The sequence below is a fragment of the Meriones unguiculatus genome, chromosome 4, assembly GCF_030254825.1.
Source record: "Meriones unguiculatus strain TT.TT164.6M chromosome 4, Bangor_MerUng_6.1, whole genome shotgun sequence".
In the NCBI taxonomy this organism is placed as follows: Eukaryota; Metazoa; Chordata; class Mammalia; order Rodentia; family Muridae; genus Meriones; species Meriones unguiculatus.
The window spans coordinates 106,543,722-106,570,220 of NC_083352.1; the positions used below are offsets into that span (position 1 = coordinate 106,543,722).

The window sequence follows — 26,499 nt, forward strand, 5'->3', positions numbered from 1 at the left end:
CTCTGCCAGGATCTGTTGTGATTAGATATTGTTGTGATCTGAAGTAATGCAACCCCAATTTTGTCTGGGTACACAGTGATCCAGAATACAGGCCACCTTTCCCAGCATTCCATGGAGGTCAGAACCATAAAACGAAGTTCTGTCTGGTAGGTTATTTGGTGGGAAGTGTGTGCAGTCTACGAGATGTCTTCTTCAAAGTGGGATGTCTGCTGTGTTTGCTTAGGTTTGCGGCTGCGTTATAACATTCGGGGAAAAAAAAACCACATAAAACAAACAAAAATAGCTACTTCATCTTCTACTTCACAGTGCATCACAGAGAGAGTGATGTTAGAACCTGAAGCAGGAACTGTGGAAGAATGCTGCTCACTGGCTCAAGCTCAACCAGCTTCCTCACACACAGCCCAGGACAACCAGCCCAGGAGTGCCGCTGCACACAGTGGTCAGGGTCCGCTCACATCAATCATTAACCATGACGGTCTCTCACAGACGTGTCCACGGCCAATCAGACCCGGGTAATCCCCCAACTGAGACTCCTTCGGGTAGTTCCGTATGCACTTGACAGCTGAAGCTATCTGGGACACTCACCCTTCCTGTGAGAAGGAACGAGCAACCGTTCTGAAACTTAGGGCAAGCCCCAAACCAGAGGCTATAAATGGCAGAGCAGCAGGGTAAGAACCTGGGTGACTACACGGAAGCTAAGGTGCCCGCCGACTGGCGCAACACAAACAGCAGCAGGCACATCCGCGCAGCCCGTCTGCCACGGAGGCTAAAGGTAATCCCAGGGTTGAAAATTAGCTTGGGATTTTTTTAAGCTCTCTTTTTGCCGTTTATCTTAAACAAAGATGAAGAGTACAAGATGATCCAAACTTTTAGAAGAACTCCAGTAGGCATTATGATATAGTCTTGACACTCAAGATGATAGGAGGCTCAAGAATCTGAAGACAGGCTTGGCTACAGAGTGGGACCCTGTCTCTGACATTAAAAAAAAAAAGAAAAAAGAAAAAAAAAATAGTGACTAGTGAGATGTCCATGGCAGAGTCACAGCATTAAGCTTCTGGCATGGTGGATGCCAGGAAAGCCGGGGCTCGCCTCAACCTAGCTTCCTCTCCTGTTTCCTTGTGGGAGAGACACCAAACATGTTTTCTGTTTATGCAAATTGTGTGAGCGCATGTGGGGCGTGGGATAGAAATGCCTTTTCTTGCTTGTTATCTCTGTTTTTTCTACTTAAGGAAAGTGAGGCTTAGATGCCCACAGCAGCAGAGGAGCAGGTCCCAGCCCCAGCCTGCTTTGGAAGGAGGCTGACACCACTCCCAGCCCAGCCTGCTTCCTGAGCTTCCCCACCCCACCCCATGCCACTGCGGGCCCCGCTGCTGTGGTTCCCAGGAACATCCCAGAGAAGCACAATGAGGCATGGTGTGGCTTCATGGTGGGGGCCTCAGAGATAGGAAGGGGGTCCCCTCATACTGTCTGCGTGAATGAATCCTGGATGAACACACACACACACACACACACACACACACACACACACACACGTAGCCTAAGTCCCCGCTGGGCTGGGCCTGTGCATACCAGGGTTATCAGCATAGGAAGGCCATTATCAAACAAGGGCAGAGCTGAGGGAAGGAGACCTGATGGGACCAAAGCCCAGTGGAGAGCTGACTCCTAAGGTTGGCCAGAAAACCACTTTAGCCAGTGGGTCACAACCTCTACAGGGATCAAATGACCCTTTCACAGGAGTCGCCTAACGCCATTAGAAAACACATATATTTGCATTACGATTCCTAACAATAGCAAAAGTACAGCTATGAAGTATTAACGAAAATAATTTCATGGTTGGGGGAGTGAGTCACCACAACAGGAAGAACCGGGAACAGAATTGGGAAGGTTGAGAACCACTGACCTAGGCTCTGCCTCCTCTCAAGACAGCTAATGTAAGGAAGAGAAGGAAGCAGAAATAAAAGAGGCTGAAGAAAGAGGTGAGGAAGACAGACAGGCATGTTCTGAAGCCCGGCTCTCTAAGTCTGGAGCCACCTTGGCTAGGGTCTTCTTGCCAAGGAAGACCCCCTGGGCAAGAGGCAGTTGATGAGTGAGCACCACCTGGTGGTCAGTCTCCAAATGGTGCCTCTAGGGAACCCGAGTGATGCCCCCTCCATCCTCCCTGCTGAAGAGTGTGTTTAAAAGGTGACCTTATTTATTCTGGACAGCAACAGGCAATACAATTTGCTGTTTTCCTTCGCTGGTTTTGCAGGCTCTGGGTCCTCCACCCCCACCCCACCCCCCTGGGAAGTCATAAAAGTCACTTGGAAATTTTAAAGTTTCCCGTGCACAGGCTTTATCCCAAACTGTATGGACCTGGCCTGGTCATGGCCTGTGCAAAGACCCTTTCAAGCTCTGTAAGGTGAAGCTGGCCAGGGAATCTGCCACCTGATGCTTGTTTTGCAGTCATCTTTCAAGCACATCACCTCCTTCTGGTCACCGTTTCCTGCCCCTGTCCTGACCTGTGCAGCAATACAGGGGTCCCAAGGTCCTACCCTCTACTCCTCACCCACACCCAGATTCAGGGACGTTTTAGGCTGAGCTGTGGGCACAGGGCCATCTCTGTGAGCCTCGATTCCCCGCTTCTGCAATTCAGAACAGAGTTGACATCAGAACTGTTGGGGGATCACTGACCTGTGAGAATTTACGAAAGTGAGGGGCTCTTTTTCTAGAAGGAGGAATGTAGGTAGGCATACTAGCCCTGCCCTGTGGGCAAGTAAGGGAGACACAGTGGGTGCCTTTTCCTAGGTCACCATCTTCATCCCCACAGGGACTCTCAGAGGGTCCTCTTCAAGGTCTTGCCTCTCCAAGTGGGGGTCCAGATGGGCAGTGCCACCCCAGTGCCAAGCCTCCTCTCTTCTTCATCACATAGGGCAACTCCAGCTTGCTCACCCACCCTGATTTTGACATGATTTCTTTCGAGAACCACACCAAAGTTTCATTTTCTCTTTCTCCAGAAAGCCGGCGGGCGGGGTGGGGGAATGGAGCCATTTCAGTACAGTATTTGTTTCCGGGGTGGAAACAGCTGGTGTCTGTAAGTCCAAGAAGCCACCCCTTTCCTGTGGACTCAGAGCCTCAGGCTCGGCCACCTTGCCGGAACTTGCCACCCCAGCCCTAAAGGTGCCCTGAGGCTGTTGTGAGCATGGCAGAAGCTCCTGCTGACCCGAGCACAGGAGGTAAGCGGTGGCCCCGGGTGAGGTTTCTATGGCTCCTTGTAGCTCTTTCCTTGGCCAAGACAGCAGCAGTACTGTGAGGACATCACAGTGCAGGAAGAGAACACCACAGGTGAGCCAGCATGCTTCAGGGGTCCTGCGCCCCAGATCCCTCAGGGGCTTGACCCGGTTCATAATACCTCTTAAGCAGAAGTGGTGGCTCACACCTCATAGAGGGGGTCACCGAGGCCTGGGGCAGGTCTCAGGCTCTGAACTGTCATTGCCAGAGAGGACTTTGCTTGGTTGAGGTGTGGCTTTGCTTCTCTATTTATGTTCTTTTCCTGCCCTGGTTGAATCCTTGCTGCATCCGCCCCACCCCTTGCTCTGCCTAGGGGCCTCTGGCTTCTGGCTTTGGGGTGTGGGGCTGTGTGAGGATGTGCGGCTGTGGACAGGATTTAGATAACTGCTTTTCTTCATTTTTTGAAAATCGCTTATTTCAATCCTCAAAACCATACTAGAGATTGTTACTCAAAAGCTACCAGGGAGGGGCCAGGCCAGGTGGCAGGTTCAGGGCCAGGTAGAGAAGACTAAGGCTGGCCTGGCTCTCATGATTGCCCAACCCTAATCTCTCCAGCCCTTCACCTCCAGCCCTGTTTCCTAAACTCCCACTTTCAGATGCTGCAGCTGGTTCTGCAAGCTCACCCTATGGAGAAGGCTCTGTGTGCCCTTAGGTGCCAGTGGGGCAAGGGAGCACAGGAGAGCCTGCTACAGGGCACAATCCCAGACAAGAATTTTTTTTGCAAGACAAGGCAAAGCCATGCCAGGAATAGATGCTCAGTCCTAAAATCCAGGCACTGGGGTGGGGGTGGGGCTGAAGCAGGATTGCTGTGAGTTCCAGGCTAGCCTGAACTATGTGGTAAGTCCTTGTCTCAAGAGGAAGAAAGAAAGAAAGAAAGAAAGAGAGAAAGAAAGAGAGAGAGAGAGAGAGAGGGAGGGAGGGAGGGAGGGAGGGAGGGAGGGAGGGAGGAAGGAAGGAGGTAGAAAGAAAGAAAGAAAGAAAGAGAGAGAGAGAGAGGGAGGGAGGGAGGGAGGGAGGGAGGGAGGGAGGGAGGGAGGAAGGAAGGAAGGAAGGAAGGAAGGAAGGAAGGAAGGAAGGAAGGAAGGAAGGTGAAAGCAGGCACACGAATAAGCAGGTGCAACTTGAGTAGCCCTCAGGATCAAACATGGAGGAGTGTCGGTAGCTAGCTGAGGACCATCTGACCTCCAGATGGAGGGTTCTGGAGCAAGGGGGCAGGGGACCCTGCTGGAGCTGGTAGCCATCTGGGAGACTAATAGAGCATTGAGGCTGGGGACATGGGGAATATCTGAGCTGGGCCTTCAGGCATGGGAGGTGAAACCGTGTCTCGTCCCGTGTCTATTGGGCCCCTGACCTGGGAATACCCATGCCATTCATGTGGGTGCTGAGTGGAAGAGAAAGGGACTCCCTGGGCAGGCTGGGAGAGGCACTAGGGACACCATAGAGGGCCAGACTTGGTTTCATGCCTCTCTCTCTTGCTCCAGCACCTGAGAGTGAGAGTTCCTATCTGTTTGGTGTTCCACATCACTACACAGGACAGCCTCCTCTACCATTTGGCCATCCAGACATCCAGCTGTAGAAGCACAGTCCGCCCTGACTGACACACTTGCCTCTGAGTGGTGTCCTCGCTGCTGTCTGCTTGGCCCAGGTCACGGGTACCTTCTCTGCTCTGGGCTCTCTCGGGCCATCTCTCTAGCCCCTGGAGCTTGGATGCTAGCAGCCCATGGGGACTAGGCTTGACTCATCTCTTCTCTCTGTTCCTCCCTGAGACGATTTGGAGCAAAAGATCCTGCAGGTGTTGAGTGATGCTGACAGCCCTGTGAAGATTGCCCAGCTGGTGAAGAAGTGCCAAGTGCCCAAGAAAACACTCAATCAAGTCCTTTACCGCCTGAAGAAGGAGGCCAAAGTGTCCTCTGTAGCCCCTGCAACATGGTGCTTAGGCGGGGATGCTTCTGCAGAAGAGCCTCCTGCAGCCCCTGAGGACCCCACTGCCCAGCCTAGTCTCGGTACATTGTAGGGCAGAGCAGACCTCTCCCCCACCCCATCTTAAGAGGTGTCTTGGCAATGGGCAAGCCCAGACTCAGGTTTGGTTTCAAATCTCTGTCTCTTGACTTCTTCTGGACAGTGAGGTATTGTAGAGCCTAGGGCTTGTATATAGTAGGTGTGCAGTTAAAGACAGATTCCAGGCAGTAGTTATACTGACAGTGAGTGCTGGTTGTAAGGATTTCTTCCAGAACTTTATAGCTATGGAGCAGAAAGGACCCACAGTTCCAAGTGCTGACACTGTACCCAGAGTTACCCAACCCCAGAAGGAGACAGGAAAGGAAGCAGCCTCAGGACTCCAACTTTCAGCAGCTAGCAGCTATGACCCAAGCAGATGGGAAGCCCTGGAACCCCAGACCACTGTCCTGTCCCCTAAGGGAAATAGGGTCACATCTACCGCTGAGGCTCCACAGGAGTCTCAGAGGCCAGACTCACTATTAAAAGACAAAGCTCTAATTGGCCAAGACGTGGGCACTGCTGTGCTAGCCTGAGCCAGCCTCTAGGGTGAGAGCCTCAGTTCCATATCTGGTACAGATGACCACTGTACACAGTATGACCGTGTGCTTCTGACAAGCCAGGCTCCTGGGCTTTATTAAGTGTCTCAGGCCACATCCAGTGGACAATGGGCAGATTGCAAGCCCAGGACCCTCTTCCCATGAAGCGCCTGCCTCTCACCTTGCAGATGAAAGAATCTTCAGATTCCTGGAGGCCAACGGCCCCTGCAAGGCCCTGCATATCGCCAAGGCTCTGGGAATGAGGACTGCCAAAGATGTGAACCCACACCTGTACGCCATGAGGAATAGCCACCGTCTGAGCTATGATGGCCAGATGTGGACAATCTATGGCTCAAGTTGGGAAGGCCCAGAGCTAGGTATGAGAAGTCAAAGTCAGTTTGGGGAGGCCAGAGCTCAAGGGTGGATGGTCTAGGGTCAGGTCGGTCAGGGAAGGTCAAAGTTCAGGTCAGGAAGGTCAAGGCTCAGGACTGGGTCATCCAGGGTCAGGTTGAAAAAGTCAAGGTGAAGGATTGGATGGTCTACGGTCAGATCTTTTTGTTAGTTTTTGTTTTGTTGTTTATGAATATCATTTTATGCATGAGTGTTTTGCCTGCATGCATGAATATGAATTACATGCATACAGTGTCTGCAGAGGCTAGAAGAGGGAATCTCCTGGCTGGGATTGGAGTTACAGATGGCTGTGAGCCGCCTTGTGGGTGCTGAGTGCTGGGTCTTCTGGAAGAGCAGCCAATGCTCTAACCACTTAGCCACCTCTCCAGCCTTAGGTACAGATTTTACATACTCTTTTGGGAGGGATTCCAAGGGAGAGGCAGGATTAAAGAGGCTATCTAGCTCCTGGCTAGACCTCATTCACAGTGCCCATAGGCTTTCCGGCTATTGGGGGAAGGGTTATGTCCTTGAGACAGGAACTCAATGGAATATTATTCAGTAGCTCATTCTGGAGTCCGAGAACGGTCCACTGCGATCATTTACCAGCAGAATCCAGTCAACATGATCTGCCAACAAGGAGCCAACAGCCACATCTCCATTGCCAACTCAGAAGCCATCCAGATTGGGCACAGGAATGTCATGCAAATGCAGATAGCCTGTGATGAGCTCGGTAAGAGAAGGGTCCTGGCAGAGACACCTGCTGGGCCTGAGTGGGGAAAGAAACTGAAAGGTGGACTTGGTCCTCGTGGAGAAGGCAACTCGCTTATCTCCACAGCCTTCAGCATGGCCTTTCTCAGAATAAGAAGCAGAGATTACACCTCAAGGAGATCCAGTCCAGCTGTAGGAGAATGATTCAGCAAATTCTATCTTAGCCGGACACAGTGGGAGGGCAACCACCTTTCTCTGCTCTGCACACATAGCTAGCCATAAAATAAAATTAAAAAAAAAAATGGGGGTCATCTTACACTCAGTGGCTCCTTATATCTATCTATGGATCTCTCTGTGTGTGTGCATGTGTGTGTATGTGTGTATTTGTGTGTGTGTGTGTGTGGTCCTGTCAGGTATCCTGTTCTGTTATACCCCATCCAGACAGGGTGACTGAACTGAACTGGAGCAAGACTTGCAGCCAGTAATCCCCGGCAATCCTCCTATCTCAGTGCCACCCAGCACTAGGGTACAGGTGCGGGAGGCCATGCCTGGCTCTTTCTATGGATGCTGGGATCCAAACTCAGGTCCTCAAGCTTGCACAGCAATGCTCTTACTGGGATAGCCCATTCCCAGCTATCCCCCGGCCTCAGGATCCTAGTTTTGATGAAAGTTGGTGCTGTTCAGTGAGTGTTTCTTCTGTAATAGGCATGTAAGGGTGTGGGGCCACCTCTCACTCTGGCCTTGTCACTCATGCACGAGAGCACCAGTCCCAAACCCAGATTTTCCCCATGCCCTTGGGAGACATTTGTTCTACTGCAGGCCTGTTTCCCCAACCGTGGCTCTCATGGTTTTGATGGCTCTCCTGTCTGGCTATTTTACTTACAGATGTTTAATGGCTCACCATTTTTTTTCAGACTTAAATGTGTTTGAAAGTTTTTGTATTCCCTTAATCTGAAAAATTATAAAAGTGAGCCTAAAAGTGAGCACTGGGGAAATAAAACCAGGGCAAAGACCGGAGTTCTCTTTGTCAAGAGGCATGGAGGACTTGCCTTGGGGGGAGGGGAAGGGGCTTGCTTTCTTTTGGTGGGGTCAAAGGTTGAGGAGACCCAGGAGACAGGTGTCCCAACTGTACCCTGAGCCCAGCCGAGAATGCTGCAGACTGCAGCCTGACCCCAGCTGTCTCTGGTGCCCTGAGCCTTAGGACAGAGCCATGTGGACTCTCTAGCAAATCCTTAATACTCTCCCCGTCCCAGGTCCCAGGCCCCCCCACCATCTCCCTCTACCTGTGTCAGAGGACTCCTCTGCTCCGGGCATCACGCCTGGTGCCTTTGGGTCTCAGCACATCCACATGGAGAGGTCCCTTCTCCGGCGAGTGCAGCTGGGCCACGGCAATGAAATGAGCCTCCAGAGGGATCCGGCGGAACACACCACTTACAGCTTTACTGGCAGCCCCCCAGGTACTGTGGCCTCCACCACCCAGTCATCACCTGCAAAGTGGATGCTGAGAGGGAGGAAGCCAGGTCACTGGAGCAGGCAGAGGCCTGGATGGTGGTCTAAGGAAATGGAGAGGGAGGCCAGCAGTGAGCTGGAATAACAGTGCCCCCGGTGGTGGCACAGTGACTCCAGAACCTAGCTGGAGGCCAGCCAGGCACTGTAGATTCTTCAATGGCCAGAGGTCTCAGGGGGACTAACACAGGCAGGGAGGAGTTTCCCCAGAGAGACATTGGTCATGGAGTAGGGTACAGCAGTGGGATCAGCAAACAGGGCACAGTGGTGGCCTTCTGTGACAGTTTCTGGGAGTGAAGGGAACCCACCACTAGGGGTGGATGTTTCCTGACCTTTGAGTGTGAAAATGAAGAGGGGTCCCTACGATTCTAGAAGCCAGAGTCCAGGGATTCTGGGGTGAGGCCAGGCTGGGAGAGGAGAGGTATGAACCATAGCAGGATAGCATGTCCTTGATCTGCCACCTGGGCACTGGCCACAGAGAAGAGGGAGGGAGGGAGAGCTCCAGAGGCTCTGAAGAAGAGGCTGAGGCCAGAATGGTTTTGCTGAGCTTGGAAGCAGGCGTTGGTTTCCAGGCTAATGAGAACATGTGCCGGGACATGGAGATGGGGTGCCTAGGCAGAGGGTATGGGCCAGACCTGCAAGGTCACTGGTGAGAGTCAGCCATGGGATGGGACAGCCAGGCTGGATGTAGATGCCAGGTCCCTGGGCAACTGCTCACTTCTCCCGGCCTCTCTCGTCGGCGTACCCAAAGTCTCAGCCACCACTGCTGACCCAGGAACTTCGTTCAACATGGAAACACCTGAGCCAGGCCCTCACGCTGAGGGGGATGCAGCCCAGAGAGTCCATATCAAATCCAGCTTGATGGAGGACGCCATCATCGGCAACTGCAACAAGATGACTGTCCACTCTGGGTCAAAGGGTGGAGTCACGGGGTCTGGAGACAGCGACAGCGAGGAGCCGGAGCCGAAAGAAGACACAGGTGAGCCCGGGCACAGGTGTCTGTGTGTGGCCCCACCTCATACACCCGCCAGTGCAAGGACACAAGGGTCTGGAACTCAGCCAGCATGTAGCTCCAGGCTGCACGGAGGAGGGAGGGATTTACACCAAGGTGATGGGGAGCTGCAGAAGGGCTTTGAGCAGGGCAGAAGCAGAAACTTCTTGGATTTGGAATAAGAATCACACATAAATAGTTCTACAGATGTATATTTTGAATCGGCATGGAGAGACCAAGATGTCTGAGTGTCAAGCGGACCTCTACACACACACACACACACACACACACACACTAAACAAACAAATGTGAGAGAAAAAGAGTTTAACGGTTTGGGAACAAGCCATGGAGCACATGGGAAGTAGAAACCCACCGTGGGACACCTAGAGAACTAAACAGCAGTGACCTGAGACCTCCCTTGCTCTTTCTCTGTCCTTTTCTCCCCCCTCCCTCCCCGCCCCCGCCGCCAGATACAAGTTCTAAAGCCACGCCAAACGGAAACTCCTCCCACACTTCCAGCAACTCCATACTGCTCACCTCTGAGCTGAGAGCGGTGACTCTGGAAGACAGTGACCCCCAGACCACAAAACCTGTGCTTAGAGAGGAGGTAGTCCCGGACACGGGGAGCGGCCAGACTCAGGAGTGAGGTGAGAGGGGAGAGGTGGAGAGCGCATGCGCAGGCGGCCTGCAGGGCTTCCTGTGGCTGCACACTGGACTCAGACTAGGTAGGGGTGTGTGTGTGTGTGTGTGTGTGTGTGTGTCTGTGTGTCTGTGTGTCTGTGTGTCTGTGAGAGAGAGAGAGAGAGAGAAGAGAGAGAGAGAGAGAGAGAGAGAGAGAGAGAGAGAGAGAGAGAGAGAGAGAGAGAGAGAGAGAGAGAGAGATTTGGATGTGATACACTCCCTGGGTAGGCACAGGTATTGAGAGCTTTAGTCCTGGGCTGGGACTGATCATGATGAAGTGACAGGATCCTGAGGGCTCCAAGATCATCCACACACCAGTCTCTAGATGGAGTTACTTTCTAATGACAGCACTGGGTGGGGTAGAGACCTTTAGAAGGGCGCACGAAACACATCACTAGAGACATCAGGGTCTCATGTGGTCCAGAATGGCTTTGGTTCGCTGTATACCCAAGGATGACATTGAATTTCTGATCTTGTGGCCTCCTGAGGGCTGGGATTATAGGCATGTACTACCAAATCCAGTTCATGAGGTGCCAAGGATGGAACTTCATGCATTCTACACAAGGGCTCTACCAATGCAGCCACAGTCCTGGCCTGGGCCATGCCCTTCCATCTCTCCAGCCATCTCTTCTTCCCGCCTACCCAGAGGCTAGTGTCCCTTTTCTGCTGTGTCCTTCTGTCTTGCCACAGGCCAGAAAACAATGGAGCAATAGGACCCATAGGCTGCCACCTCTGCCACCATGAGCCAAGCCAACCTTTCCTGCCTCAAGGTCAATCAATCAGTCTATCAATCAATCAATGATATGAGCCAGCTCTGCTACACCTGGGTGTTCTCCAGAAGGGGAAAGTCAGCACAGCACAGAGATACCTGCCCATCCATGTAGATCTGGAACTGACCTTTGCTGTCTAACAGTAAAAGATGAATAAAACAATGATGCTGTGTCATTTGTTGGGAAGGGGCTGCAGAGACCACCATGAGACCACCACCAAGTCAGTGAAAGCCATCTCAGAAAGACGGTGTCGTGCTTTCTCTTATTTGTGGCTCCTAGACTTTGCAAAGATTCATATAAGCACATACATAGCTGTGACATGGAAGTAGAAGTGAACCCAGCCAGGGGAATGAAAGGGATCAACAGGAGGACAGAGGAAACACAAGGGGGTCATGGTTGATTGTGCTCTACATTTGTATGAAGGTGTACCTCTGAAACCCAGTGCCATGTACAGGGAATCATTACCCAGATAAAAAGAAAACGTGAACACAAAGTCGGCACTTCACACAGCTAGGGCTTCACTGGGCTAAAGAGCATCAAGTCCCTCAGAAAACTGATTTAGAGAATTAAGCCAGGGGCTGGTGAGATGGCTCGGTGGTAAGGGGGTTGCCTCTAAGCCCCATGTCCCAGGACAGCCTTGGTTAATTCCCTACCCAAACCTCTTCTCCCACTATGTGGCTATGAGGCATTGTTTTGAGGACAGTGCCTCCCCAGACCCTGAACCTGCCAGTGTGACCTTAGCCCTCCAGAACTCACACACTGAACAACTTTCCTGCCATTATAACCCACCCAGGCCAGGAGTGGGCAGGGCTGCTGGACCACTCTCTTCTCTCTCAAGGTCTACCAAGTCCATCCTACCTCTCTAGAGTCTTTCCCTCCTGTCCTTGATCTCACAGGATTCTTGAGCTGAACTTCCAGAGAACAAATCATTCCCCCTTCTCAATCCTTGGCCCTGTGAGAGTGACTAGCTAGCCCATGTGTCAATCAACTGGCTTTGGCCAGTCAACAAGCAGGGATTACTTACTATATGCCAGATATGCCCTTGGTGAGGTGATGTCATCACATGCAGGGGGCATGGTCACTGTAACATTTCCAGCACCTTGGATTCTGAGTGTTTGGGGAAGGTCAGTGGAGCTGTTCCAGCTTCCAGACACTCCTGAACCAGCGACTATCCTGCACCTGTCTGTTAGAAAACCCAATGGTCACCTGAGTGCTGAAGCTGAGACATCCAGCTCAGTGTCTGCTCATCTCTCCCACATACCCATGACCTCTACCATCCACCAGAAGCTTCTGAGCTCAGGCAGGCCCTATGCCCTTGAAGCCTGCAGTAGAAGTTTCTGGTTTCTCTGAAGACTCAGTTTTGTCATGTGATGTTTTGCTGCAAGCTGAGCATGTGCTGTTTTGCTGGAGGCTGGCTTGTGAGAGGGCACATGATGTTTTGCTGTGAGGTCCCTCGAATAAGGGGTGTGACTTTGGCCAACTGAGAACATCTGTGGGTGGACTCGGAGAAGAGAAGATACAGAGAGGCCACCACACAGTGAGGCTTCTCTCTTTGTACCAACATCGGTCCATTAATCTTTGTGCGTCATCACTTGACTTCGAAGAAACCTTCCAGAGAACTTTTCAGAGCAATCCAACTTAGTCCTGTGGCTTTCCCTGACTTGCCGTGATGATTTGTGTTGCTGCTTGGTGTTGGCCTTTGGACTGGACTGCTGGTGTCTTGATGACTGAGTTTGGTAATCCCCTAAAGATCCATAGACCCTAATCAGCAGGAATCAGACAAGAGGTCTACAGCCCTTTCCCTACTAATCTCCTATCCAAGATCAGGGAGGAGATAAAGGTGTTTAAGAACCCTAAGTAAAGTAGGTTTGGTGAAAAATCTACAGAAGCCTTTGAGGCACCTCCTTCCATCCTGTGCACTATTCTACTTCCATCAACCCTGCATGCTCTCTCCCAGCCTCCACACTCTCTCCATCCTTGTTGTCCACCCTCCTCAGCTAGGCTTGCCACTCACCTCTATCGATAACCAGACTGGCCTGCTTGTTGATGACAGACTGCTGTGATACATGTGTCTGTACAACAAGGGACAAGCTGTTGCTTGTAAGTAGGGTTCCAGACTTAGAGCCTGCTTCAGGAATACATGCATCCAGGGGTCCTGGCTGACCCAGCACCTCCCCTTCCTTCTCTTTTTATTCTGCTTCTCTCTGTACTGGTAAAGATGGTTCTTGGCCATCCATCCCCTGGGCCCTAATATGGCTGCCAGTGCAAGGAGACCTCCTTCCTGATAATGAATGACACATGTGACAGCTTTGAGTAATGTACCATCCCTAACCAGTCATGGGCCAGAGCAATAGGATGCTCTCCTTATTGGCCACTAATGTTAAAAGGCTACCCCCCGGAACCAGAGAACCACTACAGTCACAAAGCTAAGGATGTGGGAAGATAGAGGGCAGAGATGGGCCAAAGGTAGATGGGCAGATCTCTGAAGCATTCAGGAAAGAGTTTCTGGGGAGGCAAGTACCTCAGGAGCCACTTGAGTGGGGAATCTATGACTCATAGCCTGGTTTTCTCTGGGGATTTTGCATTTAACCCTGGGTCCTGGGGCTACAGAGAGGGAGCATGGCAGTGGGGAGTTGGACACCAATGGCACACCTCAGCAGGAATGGTTGTGATGGGTAATGGGAGTGTGAAACCCAGGTGGGCAGCTCCTGGGCCCCAGAGCCATGCTGGGGAACCGAGGACCCTAAGTTCTAGTCTCTGAGATCAGGTGAGGGAGGAAGTCTGGGATCTGAACCATACAACCTTAGCAGAGCATGAAACCCAGAGTAAGGCAACAGAGATGAGGGGGCATTTTGGAAGCCAAGGGCAAAGGAAATGGAGATGGAAAGTTGGTGGGAGAAGGAATCAAGGCCGGAGGTTGTTTGCACAAGTCTTAGCCACAAGCCAGCCGACCCACAGATGTGTTTCCTGGGAGCCAGGTAGTAGGCCTTGCTGTGGGCTGGGATCCTATGCCGTGGCAGTCTTCTTGGTCACAGTGGTGTGCTGCAGTCTCAAGTGTTTTGCTTTGGGACTCATTGTCAGTGCAAGCTAAGTGCGGGAGAGGCTGGCTCTCCCAGTCATCTTCCTCCTCCACCCAGCTGAAAGCCAGAGGCAGATCTCAGAGCTGGCTTGAGGTCCATAGTTAGCAGGCCCAGTGTGTATGGGGAGCGAGCTGCAGCTCCTGAGCTTGCCCAAGCAGAGTCCTTGCTGCCCGGCGCGGTTTCCCCCTCTGCAATTAATTTGTCATAAATGTGCTGACAAAGCGCTGCATGGCTAATGGAGGCTGGAGGTGAAGGGCGAAGCCATCTCTCAGGGGAGGAAATTAACGAGGTGCCATTAAAAGCAAGAAGTGATTGAGTCAGCTCAACCTCCCCCCTCAGCTCAGGAGTCCTCCTGCCCCCTCCCTCAGGGTGAGGAGTAAAATTGGCTTTTGGATGGGGATGTGCCGTCCACTCTACCTGAAATGGCTTCTCATTCCAGTTGCTCAATGGGCCCTTGAAACCTGTGCTTTCAGCAGACAACATGTAGCTCTGTAGGCTGACAGGAAGAAAGGCAACCAGGGAGCTCATCCAGGGTCATGTTGGTTTTATGTGTCAGAAGTTTCACCTACTTAGGGTCAACCAAGGGGGAATGGCCCCAGAGCTCATAGGATACTGGGGTTCAGGAATGGCTGTATCCAGGTACTCAAGCCTTTGCTCAGCCTTTGTCCCCACCAGCTTGCTTCCCCTGTGACTGCCATCTACCTACTGCCAAGCCCCTCCCATTAGTTATCGGAGACTTTAAGTAGAAAAAAATGTCCCACAGAAGGTTCTGATTGATTGGAAACTGGTCACATCCTGATCCTGAATCAATCAGAGTTCAGAACAATAAATGGTTGCTTCGGGGCCAAAATCACTCCCTGGTGGTAGGAAGAGGTGAGGTTTCTTTGTGAGGTGTGTCTCAGGAAGAAGGAAAGACAGAAATTTTAGGTGGACAGAAACCAGGGCCCATTCCAGCCATGACTGTGAAAGTTTCTAGAAACCCTCAGAATACAGCAAAACTTTCTTAAAAGGACAGAAAAACATCCGTGGGGAGGTAAGGATCTCTGAGTAGTGGCACAGATTCAGGCTCAGCAGAGGCCTCCCTGTGGATCCAGGGCTGCAGAGGCCTTATGCGGAGAAGACAGAGTAGCTCAGAGAACAGCTTACTGTGACGGTGGCCCTCCCTCGGTCTCTCACACTTCTTGCCCCACACCAGAACCTCCTCTTCTGTGTCCTCTGCAGAACTCTGAGGATTGTGATGACAGACCAGGCATTTCAGGGAGGGTTTGCTTTCCACGCTGGTGTTTATGGCTGCTAGGCACACACTCTGGCACTCAGCTGCAATTTTACGCTGGGCACAGTGTGTGACACCTTGGAACCACAATCAGCCTGGCGCAGGATGCCCAGGGGACGAGGATGGGAGCCTGTGTGTCACAAGTGGAAAAGGATGCATTTTCTGTGTGGCACAAGAGCTAGAAATGATGATTTACAAAAGGTTTGTCAGATGGTATCCTGGGTCCTTTAACTGTCAACACGATTCACCTGGAAATCACCTGGGAGGAGAATCTCAGTGGGCAATTACCGACCTGGGAGCACATCTCTAGGGGATCGTCTTGCTTGAGTTAATAGAAAACCCAGCCCACCGTGGGCAGCACCATCCCCTAAATATGGCACAGTGAGCTGTGTAAGAGTAGAGAAATCTAACCGAGCACAAGCAAACACGCATGCATGCGTTTCTCTCTGCTCTTGGCTGCAGATGTGATGTCACTGAATTGCTTCCATGTCCTGCCTGGACTTCCCCACAATAGTGGACTGTATTGTGGACTCGTAAGATGAACAAATCCCCTTTCCTCCTAAATTGTTTTCAGAAATGGAATTAGGACAGCCGGAAAAGTTTTACTTATAAGATGGATAACAATGGGTGGAGGCAGGAGCATGTGTGCGTGTGAAAGAGAAAGAGAGATAGAGAGAGACAGAGAGAGAGAAGTGTCTAGGGGATCAGGTTTCTAGGGTCTCTTAAGCACAACATGTAGAAAAGTAGAAATTGTGAATTACATTTCAATCACTAAGCCAGCTCTCCAGCCCAGTGAATTCTATTTTTAAAGTTATTTTATTTCCCCAAATGAGGAGCTATCAATTTCTAGAGGAGAATACGCTGTCCTCTTAGTGGCACAAAGATCCGCATGTGGCCCACGACTGACCAAGCAGAACCCTCTGTGGGACGTTGTCCAAGAGTGTTCCACTTGGAGAAGTCTTACTGTTCTTGAGCTGGTGGATACAAGTTGGGTAAACCCCCAAACCAGAGCTGAGGAAGAGTTGGGGGCCGGTAACTAAGACCACTTGTTCCTGTAAAGAACCAGGCTCTAGCACCCAGCACCCACAGCTCTTCTAAGAGCCAGCCATAACACCAGCTCCAGGGGATCCCATGACTTCTGACCTCTGCAGGCGCCAGGCACACGACGCACAGAAATACGAGCAGGCAAAACACTCACACACATAAAAGAAAACAAATCATCTTGGGAAAAAAAAAGAAAACTTTAGAGGAACAAAAAAGGCCACGCACGAGAAAGTTCTGGAGTTAAAATGGTATAGGATGGTTCCACAAACACATGGTGTCACTCGCTTCCCTGCGCTGAACCCCTGCAGAGCGCTGGGGCCTGGGGTGGAAGGGAGAGCCACATGCTTTAGGAGCACTAGCCTGTGCTCCTGTCCTGGGAAGAGTCCGGAGCAGAAGGAAGGTGACCTGTGGGAAGACAGATGCTGCACAGAGAATCAGAAAAGCAGTTGGAGTGGTGACAGGGTGAATGTGGGAAGAGAGGTGTGCTGGTGTTTTTTGTTCGTTTGGTTGGCTTGGTTTGCTTTTATTTTGTTTGTTTGGTTTTCTTGGGTCAACTTGATATAAACTAGAATCACCTGGGAAGAGGGATCCTCAGCTGAGGAACTGCCACCATCAGACTGGCCTGTGGTGATTGATGTGGGAGGCCTGAGCCTGGGCAGGCTGAGTAAGCCAAGGGGAACAAGCCAGGAAGCATTTCTTTGAGCACCTGGGATTATACTACACCAGGAAAGCTTTATTTTTCTTTAAATTTTACTGGGCTTAAAGGCACTGAGAATAAACCACCTGTTATAGACTCCCCAAAGTCTGATCTAGGTTGATGAAGTCAATCTGCACTGGGTTTTCATTTTTATCTTCCCATTGTTCCCTTCCCTGAATGATACTGCAGAAACCCCCTCAGTAATCCACCACATAAACAAACCGAAAGAAAAAAGCACACATGATCATCTCATTATATGCAGAAAAGGCCTTGGACAAAATTCAGCATCCCTTCCTGAGAAAAGTGTTGGAGACACCAGAGATACAAGGAGCACACCTAAGCATAATAAAGGTGATTTACAGCAAGTCCATAGACAACCTCAACTTAAATGGAGAGAGACTCAAAGCAATTCCACTAAAACAACAAAGAAGACAAGGTTGTCCATTCTCTCCATATCTATTCAATACAGTATTTGAAATTCTAGCTAAAACAATAGGACAACTAAAGGAGATCAAGGGATACAAATTGGAAAGAAAGAAGTCAAAGTATCACTATTTGCAGGTGATATGATAGTATACATAAGTGGCCCCAAAATTTCCACTGGAGAACTCCTACAGCTAATAAACAATTCCAGAAAAGTAGCTGGATACAAAACTAACTCACAAAAATCAGTACCCCCCCCCCCATATACAAATGACCAAGAAATCAGGGAAATAGTACTTTTTACAACAGCTTCAAATTATATAAAATATCTTGGGGTAACCCTAACCAAGCAACTGAAAGACTTGTATGATAAAAATTTCAAGTCTTTGAAGAAATTGAAGAAGATATCAGTTGTAAAGCTCTCCCATGCTCATGGACTGGTAGGATTAACATGGTAAAATGGCCACCCAACCAAAAACAAGCTACAGGTTCAGTGCAATCCCCTTCACAATTTCAACACAATTCTTCACAGAGCTTGAAGGAACAGTCTTCGTTTCATATGGAAAAAAAAAAAAAACAAGATAGTTAAAACAGTCCTGAATAATAAAATAACTGATGGAGGTCTCCCTGATCCTGATTTCAAGTTATATTACAGAGATAGAATAATACAGACCACATAGTATTGGCATAAAAGCATACACATTGATCAATGGAATTGAATTAAAGATCCGGATATAAATCCACACACCTATGAATACCTGATCTTTGATAAAAAGCCAGAAATATACACTGAAAAAAAAAAAAAAAAAAAAAAAAGAAGACAGCATCTTCAATAAAAGGTGCTGGTCAAACTGGTTATCTGCATGTAGAAGAATTCAAATACATCCATATCTGTCACCCTGCCTGTCAAAACTCAACTCCAAATCGATCAAAGACATCAACACAAAAATCAAATATACTGAACTTGAGAGAAGAAAAAGTGGGGAAGAGCCTTGAACACATTGGCACAGGAACAAACTTTCTGAACAGAACACCTATATATCATGCACCAAAATCAACACTTAATAAATGGGACTTCATGAAACTGAAAAACTTCTGTAAGGCAAAGGACATATCATTTGAACAAAGCAGCAGCCTACACACTTGGAAATATATATATATTTTAATTTTTTATTTAACTTTTATTAATTACACTTTATTCATTTTATAACCCCCATAAGCCCCTCCCACCTCCCCTCCTGGTCCCACCCTCCTCCCTCACTTTCTGCATGCATGCCCCTCCCCAAGTCCACTGATAGGGGAGGTCCTCCTCTCCTTTCTGATCTTAGTCTATCAGTTCTCATCAGAAGTGGCTGCATTGTCAGGGTTCTAGGTTATCTCCATGAATAGTCCTTGGTTGGAGTATGAGTCTCTGGGAAGTTCCCTGTGTTCAATTTTTCTTGTTCTGTTGCTCTCCTTGTGGAGTTCCTGTCCTCTCCAGCTCTTACTATTTCCCACTTCTTACCTAAAATTCCATTCACTCTGCCCAGCAGTTGGCCATCAGGCTCAGCATCTGCTTTGACAGTCTGCACGGCAGAGGCTTTCAGAGACCCTGTGTGGCAGGTTCCGAGGTTGTTTCCTGTTTTCTTTTTCTTCTGATGTCCATCCTCTTCACCTTTCAGGATGGGGATTGAACATTTTAGTTAGGGTCCTCTCTTTTGCTTAGTTTGTTTAGATGTACAGATTTTTGTGGGTTTATTCTGTCGTATGTTTATATGAGTGAGTATATACCGTGTGTGTCTTTTTGCTTCTGGGACAACTCACTCAGGATGATCCTTTCCAGGTCCCACCATTTACCTGCAAATTTTATGATTTCCTTTATTTTTCATTGCTGAGTAATATTCCATTGTATAGATGTACCACAGTTTCTGCATCCATTCTTCAGTTGGGGGGCATCTGGGCTGTTTCCAGCTTCTGGCTATTACAAATAAAGCTGCTACAAATGTGGTTGAGCAAATGTCCTTTTTGTGTACCTGAGCCTCTTTTGGATATATGCCTAGGAGCGGTATGGCTGGATCTTGAGGAAGCACTATTCCTAGTTGTCTGAGAAAGCGCCAGATTGATTTCCAGAGTGGTTGACAAGTTTACATTCCCACCAGCAGTGGAGAAGGATTCCCCTTTCTCCACAAGCTCTCTAGCATGTGTTATCACTTGAGTTTTTGATCTTGGCCATTCTGATGAGTGTAAGGTGAAATCTCAGGGTTGTTTTGATTTGCATTTCCCTAATGGCTAATGAGCTTGAGCATTTCTTTAAATGCTTCTCTGTCATTCGATATTCCTCTGCAGAGAATTCTCTGTTTAGCTCTGTTTCCCGTTTTTTAACTGGATTACTTGGTTTGCTGCTTTTCAGCTTCTTTAGTTCTTTATATATACTGGATATGAGTCCTCTGTCAGATAAAGGGTTGATGATGATTCTTTCCCAATCTGTAGGCAGTCACTTTGTTTTGAGGATGGTGTCCTTTGCTTTACAGAAGCTTTTCAATTTCATGAGGTCCCATTTATTGATTGTTGCTCTTAGAGCCTGTGCTGTTGGTGTTCTGTTCAGGAAGTTGTCTCCTGTACCAATGAGTTCTAGGGTATTCCCCACTTTTTTTCTAGGTGATTTAATGTGTCTGGTTTTATGTTGAGGTCTTTGATCCACTTGGACTTCAGTCTTGTGCAGGGTGATAAGTATGGATCTATTTTCATTTTTCTACATGTAGACATCCAGTTGGACCAGCACCATTTGTTGAAGGTGCTATCTTTTTTCCATTGTATGGTTTTGGCATCTTTGTCAAAGATCAGGTGTCCATAAGTGTGTGGGTTTATTTCTGGGTCTTCTGTTCGGTTCCATTGATCCACCATTCTGTTTCTATGCCAGTACCATGCAGTTTTTAAAACTGTTGCTCTATAGTACAGCTTAAGATCAGGGATGGAGATACCTCCAGAAGATCTTTTATTGTAGAGGATTGTTTTAGCAATTCTGGGTTTCTTGTTATTCCATATGAAGTTGAGAATTTTTCTTTCCAGGTCTGTAAAGAATTGTGTTGGTAATCTGATGGGTATTGCATTGAATCTGTAGATTGCTTTTGGTAAGATGGCCATTTTTACTATGTTAATCCTGCCAAGCCATGAGCATGGGAGATCTTTCCATCTTCTCATATCTTCTTCTAGTTCTTTCTTCAGAGATTTGAAATTTTTTTCATACAAGTCTTTGACTTGCTTGGTTAGGGTTACACCAAGGTACTTTATGTCATTTGTGGCTATTGTGAAGGGTGTTGTTTCTCTAATTTCTTTCTCATCCCTTTTGTCTTTTGTATACAGGAGCGCTACTGATTTTTTTGAGTTAATTTTGTATCCAGCCACTTTGCTGAAGGTGTTTATCAGCTATAGGAGTTCCCTGCTAGAGTTTTTGGGGTCACTCATGTATACTATCATATCATCTGCAAATAGTGATAATTTGACTTCTTCCTTTCCAATCTGTATCCCCTTGATCTCCTTCAACTGTCTTATTGCTCTAGCAAGGACTTCCAGAACTATGTTGAAGAGATATGGAGAGAGTGGGCAGCCTTGTCTTGTCCCTGATTTCAGTGGGATTGCTTTAAGTTTCTCTCCGTTCAGTTCGATGTTGGCGATAGGTTTGCTGTATATCACCTTTACTATGTTTAGATATGTGCCTTGTATCCCTGATCTCTCCAATACTTTAAACATGAATGGATGTTGGATCTTGTCAAATGCTTTTTCAGCATCTAGGGAGATTATCATGTGGTTTTTTTTCTTTCAGTTTGTTAATATGGTGGATCACATTGATGGATTTCTATATATTGAACCACCCCTGCATACCTGGGATGAAGCCTACTTGGTCATAGTGGATAATATCTTTGATGTGTTCTTGTATTCGGTTTGCAAGTATTTTGTTAAGTATTTTTGCATCAATGTTCATACGGGAGATTGGCCTGAAATTCTCTTTCTTTGCTGAGTCTTTGTGAGGTTTAGGTACCAAGGTGACTGTGGCTTCATAGAATGAGTTTGGTAATGTTCCTTCTGTTTCTATTTTGTGGAATAGTTTGAAGAGAATTGGAGTTAGCTCTTCCTTGAAGGTCTGGTAGAATTCTGCGCTGAAGCCATCTGGTCCTGGGCTTTTTTTGGATGGGAGACTTTTGATGACCGCTTCTATTTCTTTGGGGGATATAGGACTATTTAATTGATTTACCTGGTCCTGATTCAGCTTTGATAAGTCAAATCGATCAAGAAAATTGTCCATTTCATTTAGATTTTCAAATTTTGTGGCATATAGACTTTTGAAGTAAGTCCTAATGATTGTTTGGATTTCCTCAGTGTCTATAGTTATGTCCCCCTTTTCATTTCTGATTTTGTTGATTTGTTGATTTGCCTTTTAGTTAGCTTGGCTAAGGGTTTGTCGATCTTGTTAATTTTCTCAAAGAACCAGCTCTTGGTTTCATTGATTCTTTGAATTGTTTTATTTGTTTCTAATTGATTGATTTTAGCCCTGAGTTTGATTATTTCCAGCCATCTGCTCCTTCTTTTTCTAGGGTTTTTAAGTGGGCCATTAAGTTGCTTGAATGAGCTGTCTCGACTTCCTTCTTGAAGGCACTTAGTGCTATGAACTTTCCTCTTAGCACTGCTTTCATTGTGTCCCACAAGTTTGGGTATGTTGTGTCTTCATTTTCATTGAGTTCTAGGAAGTCTTTAATTTCTTTATTTTTTCCCTGACCCAACTGTCATTTAGTAACAAGTTGTTCAGTTTCCATGTGTGTGTAGGCTTTTTGCTATTTCTGTTGTTGTTGAGGTCCAGCTTTATTCCATGGTGATCAGACAAGATACAAGGGATTATTTCAATCTTCTTGTATCTGTTGAAGCTTGCTTTGTGACCAACAATATATGGTCTATTTTAGAGAAGGTTCCATGAGGTGCTGAGAAGAAGGTAAATTCTTTTGTGTTTGGGTGTAAAGTTCTGTAAATATCTGTGAGGTCCATTTGATTCACGACCTCTGTCAGAGATATTGTTTCTTTGTTTAATTTCTGTTTTGTTGACCTGTCCTTTGTTGAGAGTGGGGTGTTGAAGTCTCCCACTACTAATGTGTGGGGATCTATATGTGGTTTTACATTTTATCAATGTTTCTTTTACAAATGTGGGTTCTCTTGTATTTGGGGCACAGATGTTCAGGATTGTGATGTCTTCCTGGTGGAATTTTCCCTTGATGAATATGAAGTGTTCTTCCCCATCTCTTTTTATTAATTTTGGTTGAAAGTCTATTTTATCAGATATTAGAATGGCTACTCCTGCTTGTTTCTTGGGTCCTTTGCTTGGAAAGTCGTCTTTCAACATTTTACCCTCAGGTAATGTCTATCTTTGTGCCTTAGGTGTGTTTCTTGTATGCAACAGATTGCTGGGTTTTGTTTACGTATCCATTCTGTTAATCTGTGTCTTTTTACTGGAGAGTTGAGTCCATTGATGTTGAGAGAGATTAATGACCAGTGGCTGTTAGATCCTTTGAATTTGATGTTGGCTGTGGTCATAAGGTTGTGTGCTTGGTTGCTTTTTGTTTTACTGTAGTAAGGTTAATTATTTCCTGTATTTTCTTGACAGAAGCTAATTTTCTTGAGTTGTATTTTCCCTTCCAGTGTCTTCTGTAATGCTGGATGTGTGTAGGTATTGTTGAAATTTGTTTTTGTCATTGAATATCTTGTTTTCTCCATCTATGAGGACTGAGAGTTTTGCAGGGTATAGTAGCTTGGGCTGACATCTGTGTTCTCTTAGGGGTCTGCATGATATCTGTCCAGGCCCTTCTGGCTTTCATAGTCTCTGTTGAAAAGTCAGGTGTGATTCTAATGGGTTTGGCCTTTTTCCCTTGCAGCTTTTAGTATTTTTTCTTTGTTCTGTATACTTACTGTTTTGATTATTACGTGGCGGGAGGATTTTCTTTTTTGGTCAAATTTTTTGGGTGTTCTGTAGGCCTCATGTATTCTTATTGGCTTCTCCTTTAACTTGGGGAAATTTTCTTCAATGATTTTGTTGAAAATATTTTCTGGGCCTTGGAGAAGGGAGTCTTCTTTTTCCTCTATACCTATTATTCTTAGGTTTTGTCTTTTCTTGGACAGTCTGTGTCAGGAATTTTTTGGATTTAACATTTTCTTTGACAGATACATTGATTTCTTCCATTGTATCTTCTACTCCTGCGATTCTTTCTTCCATCTCTTGTAGTCTGTTGGTTATGCTTACCTCTGTAGTTCCTGTTTTCTTCCCTAAATTCTTCCTCTCCATTATTTCATCCATTTGTGTTTTCTTTAATTTTTCCAGTTCTATCTTCAGGTCTTGAGTTGTTTTGTTTACTTCCTTCACCTGTCTGATTGTATTTTCCTCTTTTTCTTTTAGTTCCTTCAACTCTGTTTCTTTTATTTCTTTCAGTGATTTAATTATTTCTTCTCTGAAGGCTGCAAACTGTTTGGCTGCATCTTCCCGTATTTCTTCACGGATGGCCATAATCTGCTTGTCTTTAACTTCCTCCATTTCTTTATGGATAGCCATGATCTGTTTGGTTTTATCTTCCTCTAATTCTTTACATATTTTATTTGTTTCCTCTATTATCCTCTTCATCAGTATAGATGTAAGGTCATCTTCTTGATTTTCTATTATGCTGTGTTGTCCAGGGCTGTTAGCCCCTGGATGGCTGGGTTCTGGAGATGCCATATTGCTCTGTCTTTTGTTGATTGAGCTTTTACACTGACCTCTACCCATTGGGCTGTTTTAGGTGTTGGCTGTTAGTTTCTGTGCTTCCTGGAGTCCTGAGGTAGGAAGAATCCCCTTGGCCGGAAGATGATTTTTCCTGAAGGAGTCCTCCTCTGCTTTTTGGTTATCGTCACTGTATGGCCAGTGTTTCTCAGGAATTGCCACTGCTCACCTTAGGTGTATAGCCCTGAGTAGCAGCTGTGATCTTTGTTAGGCGGGGGGGGGGGCTCTCCTCTTACCCATAGAAGTTCTCAAGACAGCTGCCCACTGCTGGGTTTCTCATTATAAATTTAGTGAGCTGCTGCTGTTGTTACAGTTTTCCAGGTACAGTCCTCTTGAAGAACCTGCTGATTCCCTAGTTGGGGTTTTCTCCCAACAGGGAAACTCAGTCTGTTATCCTGGGGCACACAGTTCTGTCTGGGAAAGTGAAAGGAGTGCCCAGCAAGTCTCTGGGCCAGAGGCTGAGTGCTCCGCTCTGGGCCTGGAGAATGTGCACCTAGGTTGAGTTGGCGCCTGGGGGTGCCGCTCTGGTCTGGAGGCTGGTAACTGAGGGCTCCACTCTGGTCTAAAGGCTGGATCCCTCAGTGACCCTGTCTGGGATGTCGGCTGCGGGCACTGCTCTGGTCCAGAGGCTGTGGGTGCAGCCCTCTTGAAGGACCAGGGATTCCCACAGTTTTGTCAGTCTAGCTAGGGATAACTGGTTGATCCTTGGCACAGTATCTGAGGGCTGCTGTAGTGGCTCTCTGGCTTTTGTAGGTCTGATGATGCAGCTGTGTGCCCCAGTGCCCTAGGGGTACTCAATAATGGTGGCTGAGCACAGTGCTCCTGCGTGCATTAGAAAGCTAGAGCCTAGAGTCTGCGTGAATCCAGAAAGTCTTTTGGTGCTGGGTGTCCTGAGCGTTAGAACTGATGATCCCCCCCACTGTGGGGTTTCCTCCTGCCAGGGACACCCAGTCTTTGCTTTGGGGACCACCATTCTGTCTGGGGTGGCGAGTAGAACCCACAGGCACAGAAGCCCGCCCATGGCTCCGCCTTTCTGGCCTTTGGGAGCCTGGGCATCTGCCTAAGCTGGGAAATTTTCCGGAGACCTTTTCGGGGTGGTGGTATCAGCTGGTGCTCTGAGATCAGACCAGCCGTTTCCCTCCTTGTGGGTTTGCACCCGACAGTGAAACTCAATCTCTGGTGCCCTGGGGCCCACAGTTCTATCTGGAGCAGTGAATCAGGCACGCAGGCAGGGCTCTGTGTAGGTGCCTGGGTCCCCGGCTCTGGCTCCGGGCTAGTTCCTGGGGCGCCCTCAGAACCCTAGTCTTTTCCAGGGGATGTCTGGGTGACCTAAGGTTGGTCCTAATTGTTTCCTGCTCCGTGGGGTTATCTCTCGACTGGAAAATCCAGTCTGTGATGTTGTGGGCCCACAGTTCAGTCTGGGACAGTGACCAGATCAAGCTGGTGTGTAGCTCTGGGCTGGCGACCAAGCACCTGGCAGAACCGGGATCTCTTCCGTGGTTTAGCCGGGTGAGTTAAAGCTGATAGAATCCCCCACCGTGGGGTATCCTCTCACCTGGGAAACACAATCACTTGTATTTTATGGCCGCGAGTTCTGATTGCTGGTCACTGTGCCAATCCTGCTGTGCTGCTGCTCAGAATGAGAGTCCTCCTGGCGCCGCCATCTTGCCTGGAAATATTTTTTTACCAAGTCCATAGTAGAGGACTAATATCTTAAATATATAAATAACTCAGGAAACTAAATATAATAAAAACAAATAATCCAATTATAAATGGAGTACAGATCTAGAGAGAATTCTCAATAGAGGAAACTCAGATGACTGAGAAACACTTGAAGAAATGTTCAACATCCTTAGCCATCAGGGAAACACAAATCAAAACTACTTTGAGATTCCATCTTACACCTTCAGAATGGCTAAGATCAATAACACAAATGCAGCTCATGCTGATAGTGATGTGGAAGGAAGGGATACTCTTCTCCATTGCTGGTGGGATTGCAAACTTGAATAACCACCATGGAAATCAGTATGGAAGTTTCTCAGAAAGACAGGAATCAATCTACCTCAAGACCCAGCTATACCACTCTTGGGCATATACCCAAAGAACACTCCATCCTACCACAAGGGCACTTGCTCGAACATGTTAATTGCTGCTGTATTCATAATAGGCAGAAAATGGAAACAATGTAGATGCCCCTCAACAGAAGAATAGATGAAGAAAATCTGGTATTTGAACAGAAGCAAGCCTTACTAACAGAATATGAAAGATAGAGGAGAGAATTTCAGGTCTTGAAACCCATACATTGTTTAAAGAAAAACTCATGACACAAAACACCCAGGAAATTGAGGACACTATGAAAAGTC

The 26,499-nt window shown here is 47.8% G+C and overlaps 1 protein-coding gene across 5 annotated transcripts; it reads left to right on the forward strand.

Moving 5' to 3' along the window:
- Positions 1-570: 570 nt before the first annotated feature.
- Zbp1 (Z-DNA binding protein 1) lies at positions 571-11,009 on the forward strand. 5 transcript variants are annotated; one of them, XM_060382764.1, is made up of 9 exons: positions 571-772; positions 2,994-3,212; positions 5,034-5,270; positions 5,990-6,178; positions 6,751-6,921; positions 8,153-8,356; positions 9,157-9,384; positions 9,867-10,043; positions 10,768-11,009. In XM_060382764.1, the coding sequence occupies exons 2-8, from the start codon at positions 3,179-3,181 to the stop codon at positions 10,040-10,042; spliced, it is 1,239 nt and encodes a 412-aa protein (XP_060238747.1). In that variant the 5' UTR covers positions 571-772; positions 2,994-3,178; the 3' UTR covers position 10,043; positions 10,768-11,009. The 5 variants fall into 5 exon arrangements, with proteins under 5 accessions (XP_060238747.1, XP_060238749.1, XP_060238750.1 ...); XM_060382766.1 differs by having other exon boundaries at positions 3,062-3,212; XM_060382763.1 differs by lacking the exon at positions 571-772 and having other exon boundaries at positions 782-3,212.
- The last annotated feature ends 15,490 nt before the right edge of the window (positions 11,010-26,499 follow it).

Bases quoted from the DNA above. Each gene is read 5' to 3' on its own strand.
- Zbp1 (XM_060382764.1), top strand. From the start codon at position 3,179: ATGGCAGAAGCTCCTGCTGACCCGAGCACAGGAG. The intron at 6,922-8,152 runs GTAAGAGAAGGG...TCCCCGTCCCAG, and splicing joins GATAGCCTGTGATGAGCTCG to GTCCCAGGCCCCCCCACCAT. The intron at 9,385-9,866 runs GTGAGCCCGGGC...CCCCGCCGCCAG, and splicing joins GGAGCCGAAAGAAGACACAG to ATACAAGTTCTAAAGCCACG.